Source organism: Ooceraea biroi, chromosome 10 (assembly GCF_003672135.1).
Source record: "Ooceraea biroi isolate clonal line C1 chromosome 10, Obir_v5.4, whole genome shotgun sequence".
Lineage (NCBI taxonomy): Eukaryota > Metazoa > Arthropoda > Insecta > Hymenoptera > Formicidae > Ooceraea > Ooceraea biroi.
The window spans coordinates 7,903,399-7,929,586 of NC_039515.1; the positions used below are offsets into that span (position 1 = coordinate 7,903,399).

Here is a 26,188-nt window from a genome sequence, read left to right on the forward strand (position 1 = left end):
CTTCGAGCGCATTTTAAAGCGAAGATGCTGCACGTTTGCAAGATCGAGTGGAGCAGAGCGCGTGCGACTTAAAGGCAGATAAATCAAGCAAACGACTTCACACGACAATGCGTCATCCCGCTTGCTGCAGAAATTGGCGGAGGTTCGCCGTTGCTCTCGCTATAATAAAAGTGTTTAAGATTCCGGGGGATTTCCGCGGCACGCCACGAGGGGAAAATGATGACTTTTATTGACGCTTTTCCGCGAACGCGCGGCGGAAAACGCGGGGAAAAAGGTCGTGACAGTTCTCTTTCCGCGCGGCGAGAGAAAGTGGAAAAATGCCGCCGTAAATATTGCCGCGGTTATATCATAAATATATACAACGTCGTAATACAAATATTGTTATAGCGTGAGCTCTCTCGTTTTTTTTTATTTTATCATCGTTCGATTTTCCACGGTGGCGAGAGAGCGGGCGAATTTAATTCATTCGTTATAAAGTGCCAATATTGGAATATCCGATGTTACTGTAGTTGCTCCTTCGTTCCCGCGCATATTGCGCACGTTTAACACGCATTTCCGGGAATGAATAGCGCTTTCTGAGGACAAAGGACAATATGAAGCTGCTCTTCTTGAGATCGAATAAAAAGTTGACAATATTATGTGTGTGTGTGTTTCCCGTTTCTTTCTTTATATATTTTTTATATATTGGAAAACTTGTAAACGTATCTAATTAATTACAGCAGAACAATATTAGTTTTTCGATATCTCTAAATGGTTCTTTAATTCATTATAATGAATATAGTAAGATTCACAATAATACATATCAAGTTAATAAGATATTATATTATATTATACGCATGTGTATTGTAAATATATTACACGCGTTATTACGTGATTTGCGCAAAACAATTATTTTGCATTATAATTCTGTAGTTATTTTATGCAACATCTATCTCTCGAGCGTGGTTGAATTAATCTCGATCTGGAGCACGATTCCACTATTATTCTTCACAAAGAACGAACGAGTCGCTTTCGAGACGTCGACAAAGTCGCCCGAGTCGGGCTCAACTTTTTCGCGAGTTTGGCGGAGCGGCTGCTTCCGCCATTCATGTTCGCTCCTTCCGGTAACCGCGGAAAAACGGAAGCTGGGACTCGCGGAACGTGCAAAAGAGCAAAACGAGTTTCCTGCGGTCGCTCTCACCTCGCGGAATACACCTCGCGAGGTGATCGTGATCGTGATTGCCGCATTTCGTCGCTCCACTTTCTATCGGAGCATCATTTACGTGAGCGCGCGCGCGCTTTAGAAGCCTCTAAAGCGATCTTGCACGTTGTCTAAACGTGCCGTGGAAATTATAACAATTCTCATTGTCCTTCTCAGTCGATTCTGGAAATAATCAAGAATGACAAAGACGCTAAAAATAATCTATTTTCTTCTGGAATTCTCCGTCGCCTTTATGTGATGTCGCCTATATATGCCAAGTATAAAAATACCGGCGCAGGTGATTCTCCTATAAACAATGCGCAATTCCTTTTGGAGCAAATTCAGAAATGCCTATGATCGCGTAAATCAATGTGGCTAAAATCAGAGTGCTGGTTCTTGTATAAAAACGCGTTGAATGGTTTATTATTATACTGTATCTGCTTTTGCTAATGCATCTCTGACAAAATTAAGAATTTCACAGAATAATTCCCACAATATTCAGCCCTGCAAATCAACACGCACACACACTCTCTTTCTTTCTCTCTAGAAATGCAAGATGGATGATTGTGAATGTTGGAAGCTGAAAACCAACTTGGTCAGACCCTTCTTTCTGGATGCAACATCAGCATCCCATTACAATTATTTTGCTTCTCAAAAACTTCAAATTCGACAACGGTGCAATAAAATAACGATGGAAAATGATAAAATAATAGAATTGATAAGAGACAAGGGTACACTGAAAAAAAATCTGGTTGCATTAATTAGAAATCTGGTAGGTTCAACCAGTTTGTCTGTTGGAAAATGGACGAATCAGAATTCCTTTAGGAATTACCAGATGAGCATGATTAATTCCTTCCTGTTAAATTTACCAGATTTTCTTGATAATAATACTAAACGTATTTAGTTAAATTAACATGACTGTTTAGTGAAAAGAAACGTTTTTCTGTTTCATTACCGTGAGTTTTCTTGGATTGCTGCAAATGAAATATCATGTTGATATTTATACAGGATGTCCCGTAATAATCGCCTAACCTCTCGCAGGCCAATAGAGCAGATCGAGATGAACAGAAAAGTCCCATATCATTTTGCGATATTCGCAATAATAATCGAAATATTGCATATTAAAGTCAAGCGAATCCAGAGCGCGCGGAGGCAAGTGCCGAGTCGCTCGAGGCATAGGATTATTATTGCGAATGTCGCGAAATGGTATGGGACTTTTCTCTTCATCTCGATCTGCTCTATTGGCATACGAGAGGTTGGACGATTATTACGGGACACCCTGTATAAAAAAATATAAGAAGAGAACACGTTTTTTCATCCGCCATCACTTCACAGCCATTCCACTAACTAATTTCATTTCACTACGGGAGGAAAACGTGCCGTCCGTGCCGATCAACACGCACGACACGAAACAATAGAATGCTGCTGGAGTGCCCTGCGATTAACCAGAATTCTGATTGCATCTTCGTTTGTTCTTATGTCTAGTGTAATATAACTAGAAGTTTTATAGATCCAACTGGAAAATACTAACCAAATTCTTATAGTACGGTCTATCAAACGTTCTAGTTATAAAATATCCAGTCCTATCGTGATAACTAGAAATTCTTGGTCGGTTTAACCAAAATGCATTCTATCAGATACGTCTTGTTGATACAATCAAATAATTTTTCTCAGTGTAGACTCACCAGACGACGCCGAAGGCCCCGTAGCCGATGGGTCGGTCCGGCTGAATTGGGTCCTGAGCTGGCGGTGGGGGCGGAGGCGCGGGTGCCGCGGGGTGGTAGTAAGTGGGGGGCGCCGCTTGGGCCGCAGCCGCGGCGGCGGCGGCCGCGGCCAGCACCGCCTGGCCCGGGTGGGCCCCGGCGGCGGCGGCACCGGCGCCGCCGCCGCCGGCGCCGGTCGCCCCCGCCCCGCCGCCCTGCATCAGCGGTATGGACACGCTCATGGACACCCGCGAGTGCCGGCTGGGCCCAACCACTGCCATCAAAGCACTTCGGTGGCCCGTAACCCCCCCCTCGTGCCTTCACGGGCCGTGCCCTCTCGGCCGCTCGTTCGAGCGAGCCACCGCTATTACTGTCGCGAGTCGGCGTGCGATCGACGGGTCGGATCGATCGATGGATCGCGGAGCGAGAACTCACGCTGCCAACATGGTTTCCCCCCTTTTTTGCGCGCTTTTGTTGTTTGCCTTTTTTCTTGCGTCCGCCTCGTCTGCCCACGCACGCTCGGCTCGAATTCGAGGTTCCCGAGGCGTCGGTCCACTGCTCTCGCGAGTGAGAAGCGGTGAGGAGAACGCGCGATACACGCGCAGACGGCGGTCCTTTATCGCGTCGGGATAAGTAACCGTATCTTGCTCTTCTTTCACCTTTCTGCTTGCTTCACGTTGCTCGTCGTTCACGCTGGACAAGGAGCACGCCGTTACTATCGGCGTTCCTGTTCGATTTTCGATCCTGGCGTGCCTTGTCCGCGTTCTCGATAATACACGCGTGTATATATATAGATATATGTGTATATATCCCTTCGTCACGTTCGAGTACACGAACGTGACAGCGAACGGCACTTAGCCGCGTTCGAGCGACACTTAGGTTATGTTTGCACGCACGCACGCACACAACACCGCCGCACTGTATGTACGCCGTACTGCTCCAAGGGCCCCGCTCTCTTTCTCTCTTCGCCGCGCCGCACCGTTGTCAGTCGTTTTCGGCGAAGGGCCTTACGTCGCCGTCGCCGTGGTCAGTTTCCGGGGTAACGCGGATCCACGCTCAGGCGAACGTGGTGAACGAAGGCGGCGCTTCCCGGGTGACGCGCAACGCCGAGGAAACGCACGCTCCGATCGTGCACCACCACTGACGCTCGTCGGCGTCCAGTCCAATGCGGTGCACGCGCGTGTACGCACGCACGCACGCACGCACGGTCCCCCCCCCGCGCGCGCGCGCGCACGAGAGCCACTGTGCCACCGTGTGCGGTTAGTATCGCCTTCTCCCGGAGCGGAAACTCTCGCGGCACGCACAGAGCGAGCACACACACTACACAGGAATCCGCGCGCGGAAAGCGGAGAGCACCAATGCACCAGAAGAACACACGAGGGGTCGACGAGGAGGGGGCGAGGAGGAACTCGCGTTCCTCGCCGGAATCGACGACACGCGCGACAGACGACGGGGTGACAGGCGGACAAAACAGAGAGGGGTGTGAGAGCGTGTGCGAGACAGTGTATGAAAAAAAGAAAGAGAGAGACGCGCACCGACAGACAGAGAGGGAGGGAGGGAAAAAAAGGAGAGAGTCTCTCGCGTAGCCGCGACGGGAGATCGAGCCGCGCTCCGCCGACGATGCGCTCGCACATCCGCTCGCACTCAAGGCTTGCTGGCTACTGACGCCACCGGGTCGCGCCTCCCTACGTCACTGGGCCTGCAGCGCCGGGCACAAAGACGGTCACGTGATCGGTGCGGCGGACCTAAGAGCGGTCACGTGATTTACGCGCCGCGCCACCCTCGTGCGCGCCTCTCGCGCGCCGCTTTCGACTTTCCTCTCCTGCGAATGTTAAATAAATATTGAATCGCAAAAGGATACCTGGATAAGTTCGGAGCATCAGGCTTCAGAAATTCAAGGTTTCGAGTCATCGGCTTGCTGCGGCTCGATAAAAGTGCGAAAAATTATCTGAGATTTTTTTACTCGTATTCTTTTTTAACATATCTCTTGTAATAAATAAGTTTTGCACAATTATGTGATTGCCGAAATTGTGTTATTAAAATGCAATATTCGTAATCTCATTTAATTTAAATGCATTCTTAATATAAATAAAATGTATCGTATTTAATTAACAAAAAAATTCTACCCTGTTCAAATAGTTAATATTTATTAATATTTATTAATCTTTACTGTTATCTGAGATTTTGTCCTTCTAGATCTCATGAATGTTCGTTCTCGTTTCTGGCAATCTGGAATTTGGTTTTCGGCGGATTTCTTTCCGTGCGGTCGGGAAGGGGTCGGTTACGCAATGAAGGAAAGCGAATGCAAAATGCATTAACGCAACAACTTTTGCGATGTGTGTATATATTTACACGATTGTTGCCAATCTGCATCATACGAAATTAGCGAATCTCTTTCTCTTTCTTACACAGAATCTTTCCTTTCCTTATACAGAATCTCAATAATTTACCGTCGATTATAAACGGCGAAACGTGCGGCCGTTGCATAATCGAGGCGATTTACACAATGCGTGATTTCCTTTCGCTTTACGATTGTAAGAGAAACGTCATATGGCGCATTGCCATATTCTCTCTCTCTTTTTTTTAATGAAGATTCAAGTCCATTAAGTGATTCGACTCCATACATGCATGATTCGCTGACACAAATTTATCTTACAATCGCAAGTCTTCGTGTTCGATATCAATCTTACGTTTCTACTTAATTTCTTACTCTTTTGTTCTTTTTTTTGCACGTATCGTTTCTATTACGAGTATACTCATGCATCGCACACCTGTGGGATATCTGTCGCTCCACTTTGACAAACGTACGCGATCGCGAATCCTGCGCTTACACAAAATCCTTAAGATTAAGTATATAAATAAAAAAACAATAAGAATGATTCCCAATTAAATCATTCTGTCGAACATAATACGTCCTGTGCGTGTATAATAAAGCTAGAATTATAGCTGCATTACATATTTCATAAAAACAATGGTAATACTGTATTATATTTATTTTGACAAAAACAATTTGGTATATATTTGGAAATATCGAAGTTGGAAAATTTGACAAATCCGAAAAAAGTGAAAAATTTGTTTTTGAGAAATAATTGCTCCAATTACGGTAGTGCGCTTTTAATCGTGTTCTATTAGCAGCCTCGATTGCAGCCGTGTAAACGCAGGTTCGCGAAGTTTGCAGCACGCGCCTAATCACGGTATGAAAATATGCAAGGATTACACATTATCTCGAATCGTTCGCTTTCATCTTTGGTCTGTATGATCGAATTTCTTCTTTCGACGTCCCTCACCTTGCCGTTTACCATACGCATACCAAAAGGCAGAGGAATAACAATATTATATTATTAAACTTCGCTTCTTTTTTCTCGCGCGCTATGTTCACGCAGAGTACCGTAGTCCTTTGTGCCCTCTTTTTTCGATGTTTGTGTGTATGTGTCCGTGTGTCTCTGTGTGTGTGTGTGTGTGTGTAAACACGTGAATATTCTACACGCGTTGCGATTACGGCGAATTCCGGATTTTAGCGAAGTTCGCGTCGATTTTCCGTCGCGATGATTAAGCATGCTCGAACGTGCTAAATTATTAGAAGCCAATTAAAATCTAAATTTGATTAGTAAAAGAATAGCTTTTATGTCCCGCGAAGAGAAATTGGGCCATTAGAATCCTTAGAGAAAATCATAAGAAAATAAAAATAAAGTTACATTTTTTAACTTGAAACAATTTGTGAAGTTGTGAATTTTAGTTATATTAAATTCACAAATTGTTAAGTTTATCTATTTGCAATTCTTTTAGCTTTTCGATCAAATTATTTATTATTCTGTTATTTGTCACGATGATAAAGTTCCACTCGTAAAAGAAGTATTATTTCAAAATTAATAAGTTTTTTGCTCCCTAACACGTCCGGAGAACTTTTGAATTCTGACGCCGCGCGGAATACGACGAGACTCCCGCTAGAATCTTTTACAATCGGAACGAACTTCGGGATTCTTCATCCGCGAGTGCCCGTGGGAATAGCACCCTTAGATCGTGTTAAATTGCGATTTAATGGCACGTCGCGCCAAAAGTCCGTACAAAAATCTTGAAAAAATAGCTTTTAAAATAGATCGTGGCTTTTGCTTTCTTTTCTCTCTTCATGTCGAGGAAAAACTTTTAGAAACCGGCAAATTCTTTTGATTACTCACGGACACTCCGTTTCGCACACGCGCTGGTTTGTCCGAAAGGACAGAATTCCTGGAGGAGAGGATGTTTCTTTGATGATGTAGAGGTGGCGAAACCTTTTTTGGAAATGCGCATCGAAACATACCTCGTTTTAATCGAATCGATAAGCAAGTCACAGGTCCTTTGAAATTTTTCCGGATATAGAAATTTAAATGGAAAGTTTCATGATAAATTAAAATTTGCAGGATGATTATTTACGAACTGGACGGAGATGCAATACCGTTTTGTATATCGAAAGAGAAAACGCAAATACAGGATATTTTCGGTTTCAATGTATGAACTTGGAGAGTGTGCAACCGCATTCAAAATAAGAATGAAGGTTTATATAAACGCAGTTTCGTAAACATCACTTCGTTCTCGCAACGCAACGATACCGAGTTATTTGCGATTCTTAACTGCAGATCGTATGAAAATCGCAGTTCGATGAACAATCACGGTGATTCCAAAAAATAAAACAATAGATTCCGTGCACGAGATATAATTTTCGTTGAAAGTATAAACTACTTGGCAGTTGTTTACGCTGATAAACTTGTGCGTGCCACGTGCGAATTAAATAACACTCAGCACGACGTATTCTCGAAGAACAAAGAAACTATTATATTTCGTCTCATAATAATTACAAACTAACTTTACTCACTGCATCTCGGGAATGTAAAAGTCTATTTTCATTTTTGTCTCGAGCCTTTCGGTAACAAAACTTTGCAAACTAAAACATTCTAAATCACCGAATATCACTTGAAACATAATTAATCATACGATAATTTAAAATAAATATTACATTAATTTTATGTTGCAAGCTGCCGCGCAATTGTAATTCCAGATTTGCGTCCTGCCTGTTGTCACTTATCGATTCAATTTTCGAGGTTCGATGTTCACCGATCAGCGGAGTCCGTGATATACGTTATCTTCAACGTTGATTACCTACGAAAATAGAGAAACTTTCGCCACCCCATGCTCAATGTAACGTTGATCAACGACTCTATTTTTCTAACAAGCGCACGATTATCATCTCAGCGGTATTAAGCTCATTTGAGGTACGGTGTATATCTCACATCGGTAGTGCGTGTTCGTGTACGTGTACCGAAGACCGCGGAAACGAGCGTCGTAGTCAGGCTTTATCCTAAAATATTATACTTAAAATACGGCTCTCGTCGTACGAAGAAATTCATTTAAATATATAATATATATATATGCGTGTACCTAACGATTACATCTCAGCGAACTCGTTATTGTATGTTCTCGATCAATACACCCTACCGGTCTCTGACATTGCAGGTCGCAGGATTACAGGACGAAGATCGTGCGGCATTCCTAGAGAACATTGGCCTCTTTTGGACATCCGCGTCTTCTGAGAGTCGGCGAAAAATCACCGACACACTCGAGTGGATTGCGGATTGCGCGCTGGATCGGGAGTGGGGCGATTTAGGCACACCATTCGACATCGCTTTGTACATAGCCGACGCTTGGGATACCATTAATCGTGTCGCTGGCTAAACTTTCGGTCTCGCCTTTCTTCGTCTTGACGTGTATGCGATCGCTGAGTCTCGTCTTCCGTTTCGCATCGAGAACAATCATGATGAATTAGCGCGAATGAACGTTCACTTGTCAAGCTTTCAGTGTTTCCGCGATAAAAAAATCGTCCGGTCGCTAGGATCTACGACAACTCGAAGCCGGTGTTGCTGGTGACGGCGTAACGTAACTTCTCCCGCAGCGTGCTCTTCTTTTGGTAATTCGGCAGCTTGAGCAGGTTGAAGCACGTCGACGAAGTCGGTAGTCGGTTCTGCGGATCCTTCTTGCGAATTGTGAAGAACCCGCGAATCACGCTGCCTGTTGTTTGCAAAGATTTCGAATAAGTTTAATCAGCAAACTGAGTTACGTTCGAGAGAAAAGCAATCGAGAAACTAGTCGGAAGAACGTTGAAAACTCTTCCTCATTCAAAAAGTTAATGCTTGATAAATTTGATGATAAAAAGGTCCAAATTGAGAATATAAGAAAATTAAGAAATTTGTAGAAATTGTAGGAAAAGTGAAAAAATTCGATCACTGTTTGATTGTGAAAAAGTTATCCTTTTTTTGAAAGTTCTTTATGATAATCTACCTACCTATCGTATCGCCGGTGTCCTCGTCGTCGCAGACTTCCACGCATCGTATGGAGAAGGGTGGTTCAAGATGTGCGAAGCCCAGTAATGGCGATTTCGAGCAACTCGTCACAAACTGTTATCACGAAAAAAGTTAACAGTAGAATGATTTTAAGGTCGTCAAATAAAGAAATTATTACTTGATTTCATCATCGATCCTACCTTGAGGAACAAGCCTCTCTCCTCTTCCGTAAAGTCCTTCTCCAGGATGTCCCACAGCCAACACACCACTCGGTGACTGTCATGAAAGCCGCCGTAATATTGCGTGTGCCTTCGTAGGTCTCGCAGGTCTAGAGGAACGTTGTCCCCCGAGATTAATCTCTGCAGCTGCAAAGCGCATGTTTCAATTAAACGCTAAATTAATTAAATATAAAAATTAAATGAAAAATAATTAAACGCTAATTAAATTAAAAATATTATCCTCAGATTATTATTATTCAAATCGACGATTTCGTTTTTCATTTCTCTCTGTTTAACATGACGATCTGCCAATGTGATCGTGCATTACATCGCGAATAAGAGCGAATAGAAATGTCTCGAGTTTCTCACCTCAGGCGTGGAGAACAACGACAGCCACTCGGGATTGATGATCGAGCGGAATCCCTTGATGAAGGCGGTCGTTTGTTCCTTGATCTGATGGTACATCCTGTAGTGCGCCATGTGATGGATATACTGAATCTTGTTCTGATTGGTGACCGCCGTGGTGCGCCCGCCGGGGATGAGCTCGTGCGTGACCAGTTTGCCGAGCACGTCCTCGTCGAGCGAGAACGTCAGCTCCAACTGCCGGATGTCGCCCTTATAATGTTTTACCAAGGTCAGGCTGCGGTAAAGATCGCGATCTAACGAGGCGAGCTCGTCCAACCAGCTGTATAACGCGCCACCCGTCTGTCCGGAAAATTGCGACACGAAGAACGACGCGAAAGGCACATCCACGACGATGCCCTGGAAAATAAAGAAAGAGAGAGAGAGAGAGAGAGAGATCATTAGATCATTGTGAAAGAAACAGTTTTATATGAAATTGTATCTCCTTTTTTGTAGAATAAATTTATGAAATTAAAAGAGATGGAAAATGTAATAATTTTATTTTTTTAATGAACAATATTGAATTATTCCTTGTTTTGCATTTATTATCACTGATATTTTAAATTAAAATATTTTAATTACGACTGGAATATTTTCATTATTTACTATTTCATTATTGATAACTCTGAAACGCATGCCATTTTATCAAATATAATCGATTGCCTTGATTAATTAAGAGTATCGAGAAAAATTTACCTCGTAAACTGCTTTGCCGAGCATTCGCCCGACGAATTCGAACAACTGCAAGTGATTGTCCTGCATGAAAGAGGTGGGAGACGGATAGAGCCGGTTCTCGCTGGTCGCTTTGAACAAATTCAAGGACGGGTCAAATACTCGTTTGATCGTTTCCTCCAGAAACTCCTTGAAAACTCCGTCCTGATCGATGCCAGCCTCCGCCAGGCCCTGTTCGTTCACGAAACGTACCCTGATAACACCCTTCAGCGCTTGCGACGGCAGCATGGCCAGTTGTCTATATCCGTCCTCCACTATTCGCGTTCTACGAAATGTCGAAAAATATTTCATAATAATTAATGCGCTGTACAAAAATTAATATAAAACATTATAATCCTAAGTCGCATTACACTAAAAACAAGAATTTGTGGAAACCTCCCAGTCTCCAAAAATGCTCAGAAACTGTAAAGATCTCTCAGGTCACCTGTGCACAACGATGAGAGTGGTTGGAGGACTGTTGCAAGCGCTCTCGGTCAGACCCATCACCGCTTTCTCGTCGGCTATGTGTTTGCGAAATAACACGACTCGTTCGGAATGGGGAATAACGTGGGGCATCTTCGAGAGTAAAAGCGCCGCACCACGCCGACCCTTCTCCAGATCCGCTAGGAAGCCCGACACTCGCACCTCCTGTTTCCGCAAGTCGCGATGTAGAATATCGACAAAGACGGAATTCGCAGCTTACACAAAAGTTTACACAAGGCGTTTGAGGTAACTGAAGTAAACCCCGAGGTACTTAACTTGGCTAGCCAGTGACCCTCTGGACAGAACGTTCTGCGGCAGTCGCGTCGGTAGATCGCCATTAGAAGAATATAAAGCGAGATGAACAGAGGGTTGTTGGACACCGACTTCACGTCTGCAAAATTTTAGAGGCTGACTATGCGTTTTCACGCTTTAATTGATTAGAAAATTGGATGGCTCGGAGTAAAAGAGATTGCATAGTGAATTCTACTTTACTAAAACATTGTGAGAAAAATAAATCCCGATTAGGATCGGAGAAAGCAGAGGAGGCTTATCGACTGGTTTAGCAAGAAAAAACGAAAGATTGACTCGCTCACCGAACAGATTGGTAAGAACCGCTTTGTACAAGAACTGGTTTAGGAAGTATGACATGGTAATGAAGTCCGTGAGCTTGAACGGGTCCTGCTGCTCGTACATCTCCATGTCGTCTAGAATTCTGCAGTCGGAGAGACCAAGGGATCAACGATTTATTCTTCTCGTTATTTTATTAATTAGATATTTAATATTTTATTAATCAGATATTTTAATATTTTAATCAATCAGAGTCGTCGAATCTGTTCTGATCGGATCCGCATACTTACGTCACGTAATGCGTCATACAGTCGGCAAACAGTATCAGCATCTGGAACTCGGGCGCTGTGCATTTAGTGTTGGCAGCCAAGAGATCCAGAAACGCCTTCAGGCCGCAATGCGGTCCCAAAGTCGTCAGAAACAGCCACATATGGTACAGAATCTTGCCTTGGTAGCAAAGTCCTATTTTTCACGCACACATACAGTCAAAATTGAAAATTTGTGTACAACGACAAATGCTGAAGTTCATAAGACATACCGGTCAATATCTCGATTTTCATCTGCGTGAGCGTGTGCAGCGCCGTTTGGTACAGAGAGCAGATCAACGCTATCTTGGTGGCTTCTGGACTCCCCAATTTCCTGTAGTTCTTAGTATTGTTGTTCCTGTTGGTGCGAGCCTCCAGAAATGCGCGTCGAAAGATATTCGCGCCTACGGAGGACGTGCTTTGCTGCTCCACCGGTGGCGGTACCTCTTTTTCGACGAGTTCGGTCAGTGGCTGCTCTGAAAAGTGAACAGACGAGTCTGAGTGCAAAGAGAAACGACCGATAAACGCAATAATTTTTATTTAATATGACATCACAATTAACGTAAAATAATTAAATAAGTTTCTTAATAAATTCTTAAATGGAATAAATTAATTTTTTTTAATTCTTAAATTCTTTTTAAAAGTTACATATATGTATATCATATCAATGAAATGACAATATAAAATGGCTTGCATGTATTCAGTGCACGTATTTGAGCTTCTTTCGTGATACGGACATCACGGATGTGGATGATTCTCTCACCGATTAAATGCGTGACGATCCTGCCCGTCCACAGGCAGGCCAGTTGCAATTTTACCGAAGGCGTCGCGTCTTGCAACGAAGTGTCGATGGTCTGTGCGAACCAGCCTAACACGGGATGCCAATGCGTCAGATTGCTCCGCTTGGCAACTACGTATTGCTGACACGCTTCCAGCATTCTCGTCACAACGAACTACCACGGGTTCACCATTACGGGTCAGAATATATCAAAATTAGGCGCAAAGAGGAGAGCTAGATCACTAAAACATTCGCTCACCGTGAAGGAAGGGAAGCAGAGATCTCGCAGCACCTCTTCCCTCTCGATGTTCGCCAGCTGTATCAGATTAGCGAGCAGGCAGAGCGCGTAGCTGCCCTCCAGTGCGTTGAACACGATCCTGAGATTCTGCTCGGAATTCAGCAGCTCCAAGCTCCTCGCGAACAGATTGTTCGTTACAAACGACGAGATGCACTGCAAACACGCGTGAGAAACTTCACACACTTAGATTAGAGGCGGGACGGTATCATAACGCAGTTGCAAATCTTTCTCTTTTCTCTCTTTTCTACCTCCGGTGACATATTGTTCAGATGATGGACCAGGGCTGGCACGCTGAAGATGTTGATCAGGAACAGCGACACCAGCTTGTCGGACATCTGCGAGGAGATGAGCGGCCGCAGAGTCAGGGTGACCGCGGCCGACAGCGTGACCGGTTTCAGGGCGATCTTCGCTCTACCCAAACCCTTCATTAACAGAGCCTACGACGGAAAACGTCGAAATTTAGGATCGCCGGAGGAAGAATGAAGCGAAGAGTGAAGAACTCGAGCGTCATCGCTCGAGCATCGTCACCTGCATGATGGCGTAAAATCCATTGTTAACTAAGTGGCCCATTATGTTGGCGCACAGCTGATTCATGCCGGCCTTCAGCTGGTCCATCCCCTTCACCTTCTGTATAGCCCACGTGCCCGGCGACGTGAAGCTCACCAGGGTGTGCAGCCGCAGCAGGATGGACTTGTGGTCCGACACTCTCTCCGGCTTCAAGCCGTCCAAGCCGCAGAGGCAGTGATGCAGAACGGCCTTCATTTGCGATATCCATGATATGTAGTGATCCTTGCTCAACGCAACCCCGACATAGGATATCTTTGGCGACTCGGAGTCGAGGGTCAGCACGAGGTACCTGAAGGATTTGTCGTCGCATTTTAACTCGTTGCCTCGGGTCTTTTTGAGGAACCAGTGGGTTGTTTCGTACGCGAGTCGTGTGTACTTACCTACATACTCTCTCTATTCTTTCTTGATCCCTCTCTTTCTTATATATTAACAAAAATCTAGAAATGATCCTGTATACTTCTAGCGCGGGCTTCAACTCCACCGTCGTGCTGTCGCTACCGATGTCATCGATAAAATTGTTATCAAACTCCTCCCTGGAAATTAAGAGAGAATTTCTGGTTAACAATAATGCGCGATTTTTGTTAGAGTGTTATTCTACGGCTCATTTTCTTTCATGATCGCAACCTGTTGCGTAGCAGATACATGAATCTGCTTCAAGTTTGTTTCTCGAGATAGCAACTCGTGGAAAATATACGACGCCTCTCTTCTAAATATGTGAATAAGATGTATATTGGTACGTTATCTCGATTAAGAGAAGGGAGATAATTTTCAAGTAGCTTATCCATGTAAACGCAGATGTATGTAACGTCTGAGTCATCTGAGCCATCTCGGTGTTCTCCAAACAACGCACGTACACATAATAGGTCATCACAAAATAAAAGGAAGAAGCATCGGGTCAGAAAAACAGAAATAACTCAACACAACAGAAAAGAAAAAAAGAACTAGTAAATCCTGTTGTGCAAAATCCTGAATTCTTTGCATAAAATATATACGTTACATAATGTATGAGCCAATATGTATATTAATTGTGCTTTTATTATAAGTCGTTCAACTATCTATGAAATCTAATATCTTCTCCTGTAATGATACAATCACACACTCTGCAAAGCCCTTTGCAAAGATTATTTATCGTCCTACGTCTGCATCACTCGTCATGAAACTGCTCGAGTTGAGGGAAAACTCATTCTCTCCAAAACAAAAGACGCACTTTTACTGATGCGTGAAAACGTGTCGCAAGATACATTCCATTCAAGCGTATCCTCCTCCAAGCGTAAAAGCGCGCTCGCAATCGGTCGAACCGATCCGCTTCGCGTCACCCGGTATACGACGTGACTCTCGATTTATCCTGGCTGCCTGGAACTCCGCTAATCCGATATCGACTATCTTTATTTACACACACGTTCACGCGCGCTCCCATAATCGCGCGTAAACACGCGCATTTACAGCGTAGACGCACTCATTGACAGGTTTCTCGCCTGATTTGGGCTAGCCCACGCTGGGCTCCGAAGGGAGGGAAAACTGGGCCTCGCAAACGCGTCGCACTTACAGTATGCGCTGGGTGAAGCGCGCGCGGGCCAGCCAGGCTCGAACATGGGCCTGAATGAGGGTAGCCGCGGCTTCTCTGCGCTTCTCGTGGGCCCGGTCCTCGCGCGCGGCCTTCTTCTGCTGCAGGAAACTGCCCTTCGACGACGAGCCGTCCGCGCGGAACATCCTTGCGACCGTGATCGCCACTCACCCCCGTAGGGCCCCCGAGCAACCCCCTACACGCCTCTTCCTCGTCGTCGTCGCTCGCCGCTAGCCACGAGACATCTTCGAGGCATCCTCGTCAGCTGACGGGCATCTACCAAGCCTCCCCCCTGCCCGCTCTCTTTCTCTCCCCCACTCGCCCCTTCCTTGTCTCCCGCCGTGCGTGGGGTATCGCTCGACAGGTACGGTTCGGGAGATGCGCGGGCCCCGAGAGAAACTTGAAATAAAATATTACGAGATATTACTGACAAGTAACATTAGACACGTGTCTTTTTATTTGCGCTAACAACGCATTTTAAGGTTAGAAAACGCATTCGAAAATTTAACACTATAGCACAATGGTAACTAACGCTACTCCTGAGCGTTATTCTCTTACAGCTTTTACGACATTACTCTATTATGATTTCATTGTCTGAATGTTTGGTATTAATTTTACGAGATTCGGAATGGCAGATTCAAAATCGCGGACCGAAATCGCCGAATTTTCAAAAATTTATTCAAAGTCAGTTTCGAAGAAGTGTTTTAGCCATTTTTGTGGTGGTTTTCGAGGTGACTGTTTACAATGTTAATAGTAGTTTGACAAAATTTCAAATTTCATAAACCTGTCTTCAGCAGATTAAATTGCTTAAAATTTCGTTAACTTGATTTGTTTGTTTCCGTCATTTGAAATATTGTCAAACTACTATTAACAGTGATCTCGAAAACCACTACAAAAATGGTCTTTGAAACTAATTTAAAACAATTGGAATTTGGGTCCGCCATTTTGAATTTGCCATTTTTCATCCTCCACCTCTAGATTGATATAACTGTTACCACAATCGTAATCACGGGTCTAAAACACTTCTTCGAAACTGACTTTGAATAAAAGTTTTGAAAATTCTGCGATTTCGGTCCGCGATTTTGAATCTGCCATTCCGAATCTCGTAAAATTAATGCCAAACATTCAACATTCGTGAATATGATTTGCGTATGCTTTTAGATTCAATCAAAATTAAGCGCATACGCCAATCAGATTCACGATTTTTACAACGGTTGCAAAGCAGCTTTTTCCGTCGAACGCAGCCAATACAATCATAATAGAGTAATGTCGTAAAAGCTGTAAGAGAATAACGCTCAGGAGTAGCGTTAGTTACCATTGAGTGTTAAATTTTCGAATGCGTTTTCTAACCTTAAAATGCGTTGTTAGCGCAAATAAAAAGACACGTGTCTAATGTTTTTCGATGTACTACGTGTGTGCAAAGTTTCAAGAAAATCGGCGAGTGGCACTTCGGTAGTGTTACCTGTGAGTGAGAAAAGATAACTTGCGCGGCGTTATCGTTCAACGAAGAAGAAGGTAGAAAGAAAAATGTTTTATGCTTTTGGGGATATTTAATATTGAATAATTATTCCTATCAATATTTTGCGTGAACGCAAATTATTTGCTAAATTTGCCTCTTTGTTCTACGTCTACACTCCGTTGTTGCGTTCATGGAGGAGAGCCAGGCTCGAGTGTGCCTATCTACATTTTTTCGCTCCGTGTTCGATCGCTCGATGCCCACTGCTTCTCGCAGACGCGCGTACGCGTCTCGAGCTATCGATTGCGCTCGCAGTCGCGCGTCCGCCGCCGTACCTCGCGGTGTGTATTTTGCGGCGCGTCGTGGCGCGCCAGTGTGCGCTGGTGCGCGTGTGTGTACGTTGTTTCCTTCTCTTTCTCGCCTTCGCGGGAGGAGATCCGTGTGGCCCTTTCGAACGTGGCGGTTTCGTGCTCCAACTTGGAGAAGGTCATCGAGCTCTCGCAGGTGGCACGGAGAGTAAAACAAAAATAAAAGTAGCGGAGTAAGAAGAAGACGAGCCGTCATCGTCGTCGCCGACGCGCGACGACGAGGACGAAGAGGACGACGGCGACGGCGGTGAGGACTACGCGGGGACCATCGCGACGACCGTGGGAAAACTCGAAGATGTTCCCACGCTGCCGCTGCGCTGTGAGTGTGTGCCGCGCGTGCGTGTGAAATTCCACTGGGAGGACGGGAGAGTGGGCGGGAGTGCGGGAGAGTGAGGGGGTGTGAGAGAGGGAGGACAAACGGGAAAGCGGGAGGAAGAGAGAGAAAGATGAGCGCCCAGGGGCAGGAGCACGGACACGCGGTGGTTGTGTGGGAGTGGGAGAACCGTCACGGACGGTGGAGGCCCTACAGCCCGGCCGTGTCACAGCATCTTGAACGGGCCCATTGCAAGAAGCTCACCCGGGTGTTCCTGAACGACGCGGATCCTACGCTTGACAGGTCCGAGCGGGCTTTTTTACGTTTATAAGAATCAAAGTTGTTGAATGTATCAGCGAGACCTGAGAAATGCTAACATATAAATCAATATTAAATTGTAATAAATTATAATAAAATTATAAATAGCATTGCTAATATAATCGCATTAATTCATAATTCTACAATTTTTTAATGTTACAATTTTTATTTAATGCAATTATATTAGCAACGCTATTTATAATTTTATTATAATTTATTATAATTTAAGTGTAACGTTACAAAAGTTAATCAATTATGAATTCTACAATTTTTTAATGTTACAATTTTTATTTAATGCAATTGCATAATTGATTGATTGATTAACTTTTGTAAATTAAGATACGTTACACTTCATGATACACCTAGAATTGCAATAATTGTAAAAATAAAATTTAGGTACTACATCAACTTAAAGACCAAGACGCAATGCAGCGAAGACGGCGACGAGACGTACAACGTGAGGAGGAAATTCTACCTGCCGGGCTCGCCGGCTGGCAAAGGCGCCAAGTGGGAATGGGCGGGTGATTCGGATGACTGGCACACTTACGACATGGAGGTGCAATGCCTCATAGAGGAGGCGTGGGCGAGAGTAATAAAAACAACATTGATATGCATGATTCTCTCCGCTCGAGAGAGCTCTTAACGAAATTTTTTTCAGGGCGACAAGACCATCGACGTATCCAAGACGTACCTGGGCTTCCCGTACATCATCAACTTCTGCAACTTGACGCAGGTGAGATGCTGCACAGGCTACGTGAGGCCGATACGACGCATCCAGCAGGCGCCGTATCCGCTGGTGAAGGTCGCGCTGGAGGAGCTTCAGATCACTTCCGGTAGAAGGTCCGCGACGGTCACGGTCAAGAGTTCCACCGTCAAAGTCGCGCATAAGAAATCGTCGAATGGTAGCGCGAAGAAGAGCAACAAGAAAGTGAGTTTCCGCAACTGTCGCGCAAGCTTTCATGATGTCGTTCCGTTCTCTTCCTGCGGAAATGGAGATCATTCGCGCGGGTCTTTTCCAGGGGAAAAGCGGGGACGCGAACACGAACGGGCCGACGAACATCGCGCGCGTCATTCTCAGCAACTTCAACATATTCAGCAGCAAGCACGGCATCGAGAACAACCCCGTGGCGACGAACGTCGAGTCCGGCCAGAAGAGGAAGACCTGGGACGTGGTGCTCGACGCGGACTCCAGCAGCACCAAGAGCGGCCGCAGACCTAGCGTAGACACCGTGTCCACCTATCTGAGCCACGAGAACCCGGTGGACCTGCTGGATAGCAGCGTGGGCAGCGACGACGCCTTCAAGGACTCCATTCTCGGTGCGCTTTTTGGGTGAAATTTTCGTCGGCCCATTGCGAATTTACTACTGCTTTTAACCCTTCGTGGTCACTCGGGGTCCAAAAGACCCCAACGAAAGTTTAAGGCTTTATATCTTTTTGTTCTAAATTGAAAATTAACTTTTTACTGCCATTTACCGGTAGCTTCAAGTACTCTTTTTTCCGTTCTAATACTAGGTATCGCCCGCAGCGCACTAGTATAGAAATAGCAATTATTCAAATAAGATTTCCCGCGTGCTGGGGTCTTCCGAACCCCCTGTGTGACCAACTTGTAATTTGGTATCAAAAATTTGGAAAATTTTGTTTTTGTGATTTTCGCACATATTATCTGTGGAAAAACGTAAGTGCAAGTTTAAAGACCGAGTAATTTTTTTCTACAAAGGTTATAAGCATTTATTTACACTTATAGATGGCATATGATTTACGGAGTCGTGAGTTTCAAAATTCGTTGTTGAATGACATTGAAAATACAAATAATTATTAACAATACTTGTAATAATAATAATGTTTTATGTTATATAAATACCCAGATAGCAGAGAGAGTTCAAAAAGAATTCACTTGTATGTCACCAATTCTGAGTTCATTTTCAGATGCAAAAAGAATTCAAAAGAATTCTAAGAACTCTTTTTGCATCTGAAAATGAACTCAGAATTGATGACATGACAAATGAATTCTTTTTGAACTCTCTCTGCTATCTGGGTACACTTATTTTTCCATAATTGTAGATTTGATTTATCTCGAAAATGATCCACTTTAAGTCTGAAAATAAATACCTTTTTTGAAACGTGCATTATAACACTATTTTTTAAATTAAAGTATTACGTCTCCACAATATGACCCTAAATTTGTATCGCAAAATAATAAAAATTTAAAAAGTTATAATTTTTTTAGTGAAAAACTCGGTTTTTCACGATTTCTAAATTCGTGAATTTTTTAGTTATGTTACAATTAAAATTTGCATAAAAAGCCTATTTCTCCTTGGTATACAAGCTTTCAAATTCATTATGTAATTTTGTAATTCAAATTGAATGAATAGTGTAAACACGGCAACCATTTAAAGTTGGTGGGGTCTATCGGACCCCATGTGACCATTACGTGATTTTCTAGAAGTGTGACCACGAAGGGTTAATAGAATATATCTCGCACTGATATCTCAATAATTAATATTTTTATTAACATAATAAAAAATATGTATTAATAATTTATTAATTATTAATTACTAAATATTATTAATAATTTTATATTTATTAATAATATTATTCACGCTACTTTCTACAACTTTTATTTTAATCTATTCTCCTATTTATTTGTATTATACATACATATATGGCAATTTATGTGAGTTTATATTCACATTTCGCGAGATGTTGCTTAAATGAACCTCTTGATTTTCCTTTAGGAGTGGACGCTGCGTCGGACGTGATATCCCAATACGTGAAGGTGGTCGAGAGCGACGGGTCGGACTCGTGTCCGGTCTGCCTGGGTACTCCGGAGCCATTGACGGTCGAACTGACGCGATGCAGGCACAGATTGCACCTGGCGTGCCTGAACGCGATGCTCAGCTGCCAGCAGCCGCCCATGTACATACAGTGCCCGGTTTGCCGTATGATCTACGGTGAGAAACGGGGCAACCAACCGCCCGGGACAATGAACTGGACGCGGATACCACGTGCGCTGCCGGGTTTCCCGAACACCAACACTATACAAATCACCTACGAGTAAGTAGTATCGCAACTGAATACTAAATTTGTCATAATTTATGAATCGAGTTGATGGATTAAAAAATTATCGTGCCTCTTCGAGATTTTACAATTCTCTAATAAGACTTCGAAAACATAAATTTATTAAATAAATTATAAAATAATATTCAGAAATAAATCATTAATTTTTCTTCGATATGCGGAATAAGTTCCATATAATTATTATCAGAAAGAAATTAAACTTGCTCGCCTAGCTCCGTTCAAATCGGAGTAAAAATCGATCAAACCGCGTGAATTAATCGAGTGGACCTCACGTTAATCTTCGATTTCCTCAGCATCCCGTCCGGGATTCAAGGTAGCGAGCACCCGAATCCCGGCCAGACGTACTACGCTGTGGGCTTCCCACGAGTTTGTTACCTGCCAGACAACAATCTCGGCCGCCGTGTGCTGAGACTGCTGCAGATCGCGTTCGAGCGCCGGCTCATCTTCACGATCGGCCGATCGGTCACCACCGGCCGCGAGGACGTCGTCACGTGGAACGAGATCCACCACAAGACCGAGCTTGGTCCGTCCACGTCCGGCCACGGATATCCCGATCAGAGTTACCTCGAAAGGACGCTCGCGGAATTGGCGGCGCAGGGTGTGACCGACGGGCACTCGCCGCCGACGTATCAACAGTTGCATTGACAAGCGAACGGTGTGTTCGCACAAAAACTGAGAATCCACCGTTTCTGGCGTAGGTAATGATCTCGAGAGAATTTGGCTTGTAAAATAGATCAGATCTCAAAAACAGATAGAGGATTCGACACTGAGTTTGAATTAAATGCGAATAAGCAAATAAATATAAAAATGCATCGATAAGTAAAATAGAAAAAATAATTAAAAATATGTGACAGGAATGAAGAATTGGCTAAAGTAACTGCAACTGGAAAAACTGTCGGATTGTTTTGTGAGTCATTGAATCAGTGTTTTTTTTTTTAACTTTGTCGCCTGTGCCTACGAGATAACGGACTTTGTCGTAGCTGAGATTCATCACACCAGCGCTTGGAAAAAATCCTAATTGTACCTGAGACCCTGACAGTGCCAGTCAAGCTCTCAGCGTCGGCTATCAGAGTAGCCTTGCAACTACAAGCGGACTTAACGTTAAGGTTCTTGTCAATATAAACTTATATCGTAGATGAAAACTAGCGAATTACACAAATTAGAGAAGTAGATTTCGAAATTTTTACTCCATGTTTATTCCATGCTAACGCGTAAGCAAGGAACTGATAAATGATATTTTGACTAAGGTAGAGAAACAATTTTAGATATTTATATATATATATTTTTTCTATGCTAGCATAAGAGTATCTTATGGCAATTTTATAAAAATGGGAGAAATTTTCGGGCGAAATTATAAGCAAAAGTATAAAATTTTTATTTTAGAGATATATTTTATGTAGAGATCTTAATTTTATGTAGTTTTATATATATATATATATATATATATATATATATAAATATATGTATACTATGTATCTTCCAAGAAACTTGCCAAGAAAGAAACACATGATTTATCGCGGAATTATAATTTTATGTTATATGTAGTTTAAACGATGACGCAGGAAAAGGTGATTACTATGCAATAGTAAAACGATAGTATTGTATTTACTTAGGTTGTAATAATTTGAAATACGATTTAATCATCGAGTAAAATAATTTATTGTTATAATTCCAAATTCTATAATGTCTCGGAAAAATCGAGTGCCGTCATTATGTCATTGCACATTCCAAATTATATGTATAATTTTTAGACGAAATAACAAAAAAGAAAAAAACTGCATTGTATTTCTTTAAAATTTAATACCCCCTCCGATGTTAATAACGTCTCTTGATGAAATTTCGACAGATCGAACTAATAATTAAAATATTACTGAAATTATTTGAATGCGTCCCTATCAATTTCCAATTTCAGTTCTGTTAAGCGATTAATTAACAATTCTATCTAAATAACAACTATTTCTAATATCAATATCCAGAGCATTTTTTGAATTGCAGTCGATTTGATTTTAGGAATGGAATTACAAGTAATCGAATACTTCAAAACACCCTTTATCCTTTTTCTTTTTTCAAATAAAAAGAATAGAAAGTGTTCTGAAGAATTTCAAGTCCTAGACGACGACTTTTCTTTTTACATGAAAAAAAAAAGGATAAAAAAAGTATTCTGAAGCATTTCTAGCGCTAAGTGGATCGCACGGTTAATCCTTCGCGAGATACGCGCATGTTGGCTAGATGGCGCGACTTTCAACGGCGATTAAAATGGCCGGAAATTGATTTTTTGTTGCGTTTGTCCCGGCTGCGATTCATCCTCGTCTCTCTCGTGAGACCGGTGGTTTCTATCGTGAATGACGGTTAACGCGAAAAGCAGTGCCAGCAACGAACACGAAGTGAATTGCGGAGCCCCAGTGCAAACGTCACCCGTCATCGGTTCGCGGCGGTTTTCTGCCAATTTCGGCGTTTCGCGCGCGCGATCTGAACTTTTCCAGAGTTTCTCGATGCTTCCTCACGCCTCTGGTCGAATACGGGCGGCCAAATGAGTACGGAGAAACGACACAACTGCGTCCTGTGCGACGCCAAGTTGGAATCGAAGGAAGCACTGCAGGAGCATTTCAGGTGCGCGCGCGGTTCCGCCGACTAACTACTCGCGCGTACCAACGTTCGCGAAAACGTGGTCGAAATCCTGCTCTATCGATCGCGATTTCGCGACGTGCCGTTGTAGGGGCACGTATGAGGCACGTTGGGCAACGAAACAGCTTCAAGCTGGCGATCAGAACCGTTCACATGCACAGTGCATATAAACAGATCATGCACACGCGTACACACGCACGCACGTGTTTACGAAACACATACGCGCTGAGATGCACGATGCACGTAGAATACTTTTTACAAAAAGAAGCGAATTTCATTACCAGATAATATTGTTAATTGAAAATTAATAAGAAATAAAAATCGAGGGTCCTCCAATAACTAAAAACGTTATTTCCATAACAGAAACTTATTAAACATTTATTTATTTATTTATTTGATGTTTTAATGAAGGTAGAAGCGTCTTATGTCAACGTCCTGCAATGTTGTATTTTTTTATCGATTAATATCTAGTCATTTGTCGAAATTCCATGCACCTATTATTTTATAAAAAATGGGAATTGTTAAATTCTGACAAGAGCAGTAAGAAACCTGTATAAAATTCTTATTTGCATCTTTTATTGCGTTCCACGCAGGAAACACGCGAACAAGCAGATAGACATGCGAGGTCAACCTGTGAGCAGCAAGCAGACCAAAACCGAGTGCGACATGTGCGACCAGTCGTTCAACAGCATAAGCGCAACGATCAGGCACAGGTTCAAGGTTCATCCCAACTCGCCGACGAAATTTTACTGTCCGTACTGCGGCCAGCAGTTCCCATTAAAGGTACGTTCAAGGCGAGCATGATCTCCTTCACATCTATTTCCTGCTATCCAATTTCATGTTCATCGGTTCCTTCAGACTCACAGGGACAACCATCAGAAGTCGCACGACGCGTCCGAGAGCGAGAGGAAAGAGCAGCACAGAAAGTGCGAGGACTGCGACGTGATATTTTACAACGAGAAGGCCTTGAGTTATCACTATCGCTCTGTACACAAAAGGTAGACAGCCACGTCGGTTAGTCGAGTCGAGCTTTCAGTCTTACACGATTGGCAGACCCGAGAGAGATTTCGCTCATTCTTTCGTCTTTTCAGAATGGTGTATCTGTTCCAACCGATCGCCACTCCACCGCCCAGCAACAAGATCAAAGTGAACTCGATGAACGACGCGCTGAGCGTGTACTATTGCCACTTGTGCGGTGCCGAGTACGTCGTGAAGTACAACTTGCAGCAGCACTTGGAGAAGCAGCACAAGGAAGTAAGGAGAGCTAGTAGCAAGATGGATATTTAAATGCGCAGCATTATTTCTTCATTGTTCTTGTAATTTTGAGACTCTGAACAAATCTCCCAGTTCAATATCAAGGTTTCCAATTGTGTGAGCATTGCTTTCAAGGTTTCTTCCATGCGTATCAAGGTCTCTTTAATAAGAAAATTTATGCTCGAAACACATTTATTTTTAACTTATTGGAAACTGTTTATTTTTAATTTATTAGAAACTAAAAAGTGCCTGAAAATTGGTAACTTTAATAACGGTATTAAGAGATGTCTCGAGTCGCCGGAGATGCCTGAATATTTAAGTATCCTCAAGTTGCTAATTTTGGGGCGTACTTTCACGACAATCGACAATTTTGCGGCTCAATAAATATCTTACCGCGATCTATGCTACTTTGTTTAGGATGAGAGGGAAGCCATGCCGGAGGATCTGATCAAGTGTACGATATGCTCGGCGATGTTCTGCAACAAGAAGGCTTACGACAATCACAATGTCTATCATCAGCCGGACGATCTGTACGTGACATCCGAGCAGCAGAGACAGACGATGACCAAAGTTGATCAGGACTTCGACATCAGGAGGGTAGAAAATATCGTCGACAAATACGTACGGCGACCTAACGAGTTCAAGAGGATGTCCAAGCAAGCGAAAGTAAATCACAGATCCTTCACTATTATCTCTTTCTGCAATTAGCTAAAGATTGATACATCTTGCGAGGTGCGAATTTACCGCTCCGTTATGCGACATAATAACGATATAACTTATCGTACGATATAATCTAGCCGTACGAAATGGAGAAGATAAGAAGGATAGAAATAAAGACGGAGAACTCTGCGGACGGAAGGATAGAAATAAAGACGGAGAACTCTGCGTCCTCGGAGGACGTTCCCACGGGCGCCAACAACTCCAGCGACTCCGAGAGCGATACGCCGCTGCAGCAGAGGATCACCAGCTAACGGCAGTTCCTTCTCTAATCGCGAAAGGGTTCTTATTTCTCTGCCCCTCGAAGAGATTTGTTGCACGGGAGTTTGGCGAGGGGACTTATTGTGATTATAACAACTGCCCATTTGATTCGGAGCTTTCTTTTGACGATCGTTGACGACGTGCTATACGTGAGAATGACGATGCGCAGACGATTGTGCGTTTTTTATATAAATAATAATGAAAGGATACATTATTTTAATTAATTAGGTTAATCAAGTCGCAACAGATTTTTTCTGATCGATCCACATATTTTATAAATGTGATATATATCGCCTGAATCGCGGGAAGAATTATTGTACAAGTTTTATTTTTCTGTCCACGCGCCATGCGGTGGCGCGCATCATATTTTATTGTAAATACTCACTCATTTATGTCGCTCGCTGTCGGCGCTGTTATATACTTTGTATCTTTACAGACTATGTAAAATATATATATATATATGTATACACATTGGCCCACATTCAGAATGCGTTTACGAAAGCGCCTCTAAAAATGACTTGAGAAGCGAGATCGAGACTGCTTTGTAAGCGCGTTCCGAGTACAGGTCATCGTGTGTAAAAATTGAAAACCAATTCTCACGCCGTTTAATTTCCGTCCGGAGGCTCGACGGGGCTCGCGAGTTCGAAAGTCGCGCCTTTCGCGTAGACTAAAAGTCCCCAGAATTTTCCGCGACGTCACGCAGGGACTGCT

The 26,188-nt window shown here is 43.3% G+C and overlaps 4 protein-coding genes across 11 annotated transcripts in view; 2 read left to right on the top strand and 2 right to left on the bottom strand.

The window, feature by feature from the left end:
* Positions 1-4,978, bottom strand: part of LOC105283744 (serine/threonine-protein kinase NLK) — a 108,942-nt gene extending 103,964 nt beyond the window's left edge. For 3 of the 6 annotated variants that reach the window (XR_003407185.1, XM_026973280.1, XM_026973281.1), the window contains exon 1: positions 2,866-4,978. Coding sequence is in view for 3 of the 6 variants with exons in the window: in XM_026973280.1 (XP_026829081.1) it covers positions 2,866-3,164 (299 nt within the window). In the remaining 3 variants the exon portion in view is untranslated. The remainder of the gene's footprint in view (positions 1-2,865) is intronic. The other 3 variants (XR_003407187.1, XR_003407186.1, XM_026973279.1) reach the window with 1 other exon arrangement.
* Positions 4,979-5,210: 232 nt separating this feature from the next.
* LOC105283743 (ubiquitin-protein ligase E3B) lies at positions 5,211-15,379 on the bottom strand. Of its 2 annotated transcripts, none has more exons than XM_011346761.3 (16): positions 15,070-15,379; positions 13,904-14,056; positions 13,485-13,812; positions 13,205-13,393; positions 12,918-13,109; positions 12,644-12,833; positions 12,114-12,356; positions 11,866-12,037; positions 11,602-11,720; positions 11,284-11,399; positions 10,971-11,173; positions 10,511-10,811; positions 9,782-10,174; positions 9,395-9,559; positions 9,197-9,308; positions 5,211-8,922 (listed from the first exon to the last, which is right to left on the bottom strand). In XM_011346761.3, the coding sequence occupies exons 1-16, from the start codon at positions 15,231-15,233 to the stop codon at positions 8,750-8,752; spliced, it is 3,213 nt and encodes a 1,070-aa protein (XP_011345063.1). In that variant the 5' UTR covers positions 15,234-15,379; the 3' UTR covers positions 5,211-8,749. The 2 variants fall into 2 exon arrangements, with proteins under 2 accessions (XP_011345063.1, XP_026829079.1); XM_026973278.1 differs by lacking the exon at positions 15,070-15,379 and adding an exon at positions 14,731-15,043 and having other exon boundaries at positions 8,750-8,922.
* Positions 15,380-16,819: 1,440 nt separating this feature from the next.
* Positions 16,820-22,405, top strand: LOC105283742 (protein deltex). Of its 2 annotated transcripts, XR_894730.3 has the most exons (7): positions 16,820-17,527; positions 17,939-18,131; positions 18,201-18,470; positions 18,562-18,859; positions 20,278-20,596; positions 20,914-21,318; positions 21,475-22,405. XR_894730.3 is itself a non-coding variant. In XM_011346760.3 (6 exons), the coding sequence occupies exons 1-6, from the start codon at positions 17,358-17,360 to the stop codon at positions 21,263-21,265; spliced, it is 1,602 nt and encodes a 533-aa protein (XP_011345062.1). In that variant the 5' UTR covers positions 16,822-17,357; the 3' UTR covers positions 21,266-22,405. The 2 variants fall into 2 exon arrangements, 1 of the variants encoding a protein (XP_011345062.1); XM_011346760.3 differs by having other exon boundaries at positions 16,822-17,527; positions 20,914-22,405.
* A 458-nt stretch (positions 22,406-22,863) lies between these two features.
* On the top strand, positions 22,864-26,068 carry LOC105283741 (zinc finger and SCAN domain-containing protein 12). The gene is made up of 6 exons (XM_011346759.3): positions 22,864-23,230; positions 23,839-24,028; positions 24,104-24,243; positions 24,337-24,499; positions 24,917-25,165; positions 25,297-26,068. Exons 1-6 carry the CDS (start codon positions 23,151-23,153, stop codon positions 25,468-25,470), a joined length of 996 nt encoding a protein of 331 aa, XP_011345061.1. The 5' UTR covers positions 22,864-23,150; the 3' UTR covers positions 25,471-26,068.
* The last annotated feature ends 120 nt before the right edge of the window (positions 26,069-26,188 follow it).